At 34.9% G+C, this 6,000-nt stretch overlaps 1 protein-coding gene across 8 annotated transcripts in view; it reads left to right on the forward strand.

Moving 5' to 3' along the window:
• Nucleotides 1-5,587, forward strand: part of mef2aa (myocyte enhancer factor 2aa) — a 186,833-nt gene extending 181,246 nt beyond the window's left edge. For all 8 annotated transcript variants that reach the window (XM_043677534.1, XM_043677528.1, XM_043677532.1 and 5 more), the window contains one exon: nucleotides 215-5,587. In XM_043677534.1, coding sequence (XP_043533469.1) covers nucleotides 215-524 — 310 coding nt within the window. In that variant the 3' untranslated portion in view covers nucleotides 525-5,587. The remainder of the gene's footprint in view (nucleotides 1-214) is intronic.
• The last annotated feature ends 413 nt before the right edge of the window (nucleotides 5,588-6,000 follow it).

Genomic DNA, 6,000 nt, shown 5'->3' on the forward strand with positions numbered 1-6,000 from the left:
CAGTGGAATGACTTGAGATCAAGAATTTGTAGACCAACATATATTCAGCTTATTATCATTCAATGGAGAAATATAACTGAAAATGAAAATTGTGAGATTTGCAGCACTTAACCAAAAAAAGCAGTTTGAGCCAGATCAAACTTTGAAATGTATTATTTGCTTATCATGTGCAAGAGTCATCAAGCTCACCTCTCCTATTGTTAATTTTCTGCAGAGTTAACAGTCAGTCACTTCAGGGTTCGAACCTCTCGATCCATACCAACCAGAACGTTAACATCAAATCGGAGCCAACCTCGCCCCCTCGAGACCGGATGACACCTTCAGGTTTCCCTCAGCAGTCCCGACATGACACGGGACGTTCGCCCGTCGATAGCCTGAGCAGCTCCAGCAGCTCGTACGACGGAAGTGACCGCGAGGACCCTCGGGGTGACTTTCACTCACCCATTGGACTCGCAAGACCATCCACAGATGATCGAGAAAGCCCATCCGTAAAACGCATGCGGATGGACACATGGGTGACATAAAGCCCCCTTTTTGCTGCCGTTTTGTAGTATCTCTTTTGTTACAAGAGAAACTGTCCTTACATATCTAAGACAAGGACATGGAAAATATATAAGTTAATCAGGTACTCTACAGTGCAAATTAATTGTATATTTGCAGGTGTCCCACATTTAAATTTTAGTCACTGTCCCAGTCTGGCACTTATTTGTATTAGCTGTTATCTTATACTGGTTTGCAAAAAAAAAAAAAAAATTTATATTCAACCCTACCATGCTTGCAAAAACAAGACAGTTGGTTGTCAATTCAGACAGTGTCCTGTGTGCGTGTATAAAAATGGTGTGGCTAGTTAAACTTTCTGCTTTGTAGCATTGAAGCTGTAGAAAGAAACAAGAGAGCAATACTGTACATAAAATAAATTTATGATATTGAAGCTGGCATGGGTCTCCGTCTCTTGAAGAAGTGTTATAAATTGCACGGTATGGAGCTGAGGTGAGCAGTTCTTCTTGCATGTGCAAAAACAAATTGTAAAAGTGGCAACACAATTTATTAAGTACCTTGAAAACATGCATTAAGTACCTGCATGAGAAATGAGGAGACTGTTGGTGAATATAGCATTAAGAGAAACTTAATATATTAAGTTATAATTGGAATTTAGTTAAAGCTCTTTTATGTTAATGTCTGAAATCCAAATTTGATTCAGATCACCTATATATTTTTATTAAAAGAAAACTAATACCCCAACTTATTATTGACTATATAGAACTGTATAATTTTAAACACATTCAGCTATGAAATTATTTATGTATGCCAAAGTTGCATGTTGATGCTCTCTATAGATATGGTTTTATCTTGTTACCTTGGCTTAGATTTTTGCTTTTTTAAAATGCAGGCTAAACCTTTAAAAGCCATGAACACTTGCTAACCTATTGTAAAGAGAATTTGAGCCAAATGTTGTGTATATAGCATCTTAACTATATCACCTTTGGTGTCAGTGTACAATGTATTGTACGTTCACCAGATTAAAGTATATTTTTGTGGATTATCACCAACTTGACAGGGCAAGATCCTTATGAGTAGAGTATCCACTGGTAATTACTATTTTGTTTAATATGCTGTACTTCCTTGGGTTTTAATTATTATATATGGCATTTGCAAAAAGTAGTAAAAGTTTTATTTTCCTCAATGGCAGTGAATGTGTACAATAATTGTTATTTCTGTGCTGTATGGTAATGCTTTACTATACATATAAAAAGCAGATCCTAAATCCTGATGTTATATTTGTCATGCACAAACTTGAAAACAAGTTCCTTATATTGTAGACTGTTGTGGATGGAATTTCACTGCTTTATTCAATTACACTTTTCTGATATAAGCTGCCTTTTGTGATAATTCACTGACAGTAGACACTTGTGGTTCTTAATAAAAAAAAACCTGCAGGGGAGTAGTGCAGGTGAGTACCTTTTGAGAGTAATAAAATGTAAAAGGTTTCTTTTATATATTTTAAAAAAAAGGATTGTTCAGTGGTGAGTGCAATAGATTTGACAATCAAAGGGGAAAGGCCTGAGTGCACACTTGTAGAAATAGAGCAATAGAGTAAGGTTTTTACCCCTTGAATGGACTGACTTGACGACTCCCAAATGAGCCAATGCTAATGGCACCAAAGGGAACCAAAATCTGTCATTTCATGGCTAGTTCATCCATTGTAATTTAGTGAATATACCTTTAAAAATATATTACATGGAGACATGCAGTTTGCAAACAGGTTCTAGGGACATCACCGTCAGAACTGGTCCCTTTATTCTGCCATATGTTCTCCATTATAAAACCATCTCCAAACGGCTTGAGAAACTTTCAAGGGTATGACATTGTACTTATTAAATTTCTGCTAATAGATTGCCAGTTATTAATGTAAAATGGGCAATTTGGCTTTGGCAGTTTTGTTCAGAGTCATTAATACATATGAGGTCATTTGTCGCATTGAATCCATGCCAATCAATATCTACCAACATATAATAGGGAAAACTTAGCTGAATTGACATTTTACATGGTTTATAACAGACTCCATTCCTTTATTTTATAAAAAGAGTGAAGCAGAATGTGTGTAAGCATGACGGGCTATCAAGGTTCATGCTGGATTTACAAAAATTGTTTTGAGTGACTTGTATTCCTACAAAATGTACTCATGATATGACCATACTGCTTTTCGGTTCTTAGCAATAAATATAGGCATGATATTCATTATTTGATTATTTTTAAGAGGGATATCTAACATTTTTGGTTAGGTAATTTTTGTAGATAAGAATTTTCAAGTTTCCCTCAAATATCAATTCATTATTTTGTCTAAGGTGTGTTTTAAGCTGATTTTATTCTGTTTGGACCTCCAATAGAATTTGACACTGAAAGTAGTATGATATTTTTCATTCTAACTTCTTTCTACCCACTTTTTTTTTTGTTCCTACACATATTAACTCGTTGAAAATGTGTTCAAAGATAGATGAAATGAGACTAATGCTACTGAGGCAATGGTAGGAATTATAATTTGCTCACTCACTGCTGAACAGACCTCTTTTAAGCTGCAGAAAAGCAGCTGAGTTGTGTAATCTGCAGGACTGAAAAGAAATAGGCTTTATTGAATTATGCATGTTAGAGGAAATTTTCTGTACATTTGGTAGGAAGTTTGCTTCACATTTACTGTGTCTCCTTGTGTGCAATTTGCCTTACATGATGGCATCATTTACCTTTTGTTCACAAATGATAACCAGTGTCCTATGTAGTGGGCATCAGTGTTGCATAATTGTGTCAGTGGCATGCATGGTTTAGTATAAGAATTACATTGCTATTAGTTGATATCTTTATGTCTACATTAAGAAATATTTACTAGTTTAATTATCAGTCTTTTTAAAAAGAACTTATTTAAATGTATCACTTCTTAAGACAATTTCCCACATAACTCCTGATGATTTGTACAGACACTCAAAAAGTTTTAGTTTGGATTTATAATCAAGTTGGAATAGGGTCTCCTTTTTCAGCCAGTGCAATGCAGGTTTGTGGGCTGCTTTGAGGAAGTGGTCACCTAAATAAAGGGAAATACTCTATTGAAAGACCATGTCAGTTCTGTTGTTGATGGCCATTGTCCCTTCTTAAAAGCATAAAACTTAAAAGAGCTGGCCGTTTCCCAAGTAACACCTTTAAGGACTTTTGAGCTAACGTGGTAGCAAACTGCAGCTACTGGAAGGTACAGCAAATAACTTGCAGCGAGATTCAAATGTTTTTTGGTGTTACTTGCCATCTAATATTTGTAAGGAGAGGGAATCCTGCAATCTCAGAAAATAGGTTCTGCAGCAAATTCAAGGCCAAATTTCTGCCCATTCTTAATCCTCCAGGTTTTGGGGTTTTTTTTTCCCCCCTGCTAACCAAAAGGATTTTGTTTGGAAACACCCATGTTAGGTTCTGAAATTTTAGCACACCTTTTGCACTATTCTCAAGTCATTAAACTGTTGGAGTTCACTGTTTATCTACTGGTTTTTAAAAACAGTCATGTGACCAGTTTCCTGAGAAAAGTAGAACTTTACCTTTTGAGGTCGATTTTTCAAGATAGTAGAGATGAAAGCATTATGTAATTAACTTCTCTAGATGCATGTGATAGATTTGTTATTGTATCCTAAGCAGTAACAAACATACAGCTGAATACTGTAGAGATTTTTTACCTGGAATATGAGCTACAGCAGTTTATTTTATGAGTATAAAAGTCCAGTAACACTGAAGTGCAGCATGCAGAATTACCTTAGGATGGCTTTTCAGCACATTCAGAGAATACCTTGAATTTGAGTCTACATATTGAACACACACATCCTGGTAGAAACTGGGATTTCAATAACAATGGATTACTGCCAACCATTACATTTTAATTTAGACTTGTCACATTTTTATTCAATTGTGTAAAATGTCAATACTGTGGGCAGTAAGAAAGTACTAATCACTCTCAGGGTAAATTTTAAATAATGTTTATTTACCATCAGCTTCAGTGGTGTCACAATCCCTTGGGGTTTTGTAGAAATTTAAATAGGACTTAAATTTAAATCCTAATATCAGGCAACGAATGTGAAGGAGTAAATTTAAAAAAAAACACCCTTTACTTTAGATTTAATCGGTTACTGATGTACTGGGCCTATTATGCTTCAAATATTTTATGAAACTAAAAAGGTGTAAATGGCATAATTTGGGTTAATGCAGCCCAGAGCAATCCCTAAATGCAGTGCTTATCTGTGGAATCCAGGGATATATGAAGGCAATGTTTATTTGCACACAAGAGACAGTAGACGAGAACTCAAACTTCCTGTCTCTGGACACTGTTTATGGAAAACTAAACAAAGTATGCAAAGAGAAAGGGAAGAGACATGATTTTCTTTTGCACAGACTTTCTACCCTCTGCTGTGCAAGACACTGCTTTGCAAAATATTTAAAATGGCTTTTATAAAACTGATGTACCTGTATTTGGTAATTGTTTGTTACTTGTAGAGATCACCGGAGCTGTTCACGGTTTAAACTTTAAGCCTGTTGGCAGCACAAGCTGGACTTTGTTGCCATCATTGAAACAAATATTGATGAGACTTTAAGTTAACCTGCAATTTCCCTGAATGTGTTGTTTTTTTCTTCATTATACAAAAATAAGTGAACTTTTTATCGGATGATAACAATTATGCTAGAGATTGTTGTAAAAATTTGTACCCTGCACTCACTCAAGTAAAGATATTGGCTTTTACTGTGTATTGCGAGTCCATGTCAGTTATTCAGTGTAAAGTTGAAATCAGTAGGATTAATAATTTAAATTTACATGTGTTTTATCCCTTGAATGTGTTTATTTAAGAATTAGAATTATTTAGGATACATTATGGAGTAAATATTTCAATTGTGGTCATCCTCTCAATTGTAAATAATCTTGGCTGGCCACCCTTTCATAACACACTTTGTCACAATAGTGTATCTTTTGATTGCTCTGATAGTCTCCATTAAAGAGCATAATAGTTCATTTTTTGAATTGACTCGCAGAAACGTATATAATAAATGATCAAATATTAAAAACAAAGCAAGAAGTTAGAATTTCTAATTTCTGCTACAGCACCGCATAAATATAAACCTATCCAATCAAGTTCAATATAGACTCTGCTTCAGGAACATGTCAGTCAAAGAGTAGGGTGTGTTTCTAATTGAAGTTCAATACAGAATATATTTAAAAACCTGTAATGAACCACCAAGCCACATTAGAGATAACCTAATTGTTCTAACTCTTTGCTTTAAGGAGAGTGGCCTATATACAAATAAAAAAAAGCAAGAATGAACAGAAGTTAATAGGACTAAATTTGTCGAACACTTTTGTGCTGATCTTAAACAACTAATATGCTGTTGTTATACTAGTGTTCGTGAGGACAGGTTAACAAGGGTGAAGATCGCAATGTGAATTATTTTGTAGTGCCTAAGTACTATACCTCATTGCTTTCA

The sequence above is a fragment of the Chiloscyllium plagiosum genome, chromosome 36 (genome assembly GCF_004010195.1).
Source record: "Chiloscyllium plagiosum isolate BGI_BamShark_2017 chromosome 36, ASM401019v2, whole genome shotgun sequence".
Lineage (NCBI taxonomy): Eukaryota > Metazoa > Chordata > Chondrichthyes > Orectolobiformes > Hemiscylliidae > Chiloscyllium > Chiloscyllium plagiosum.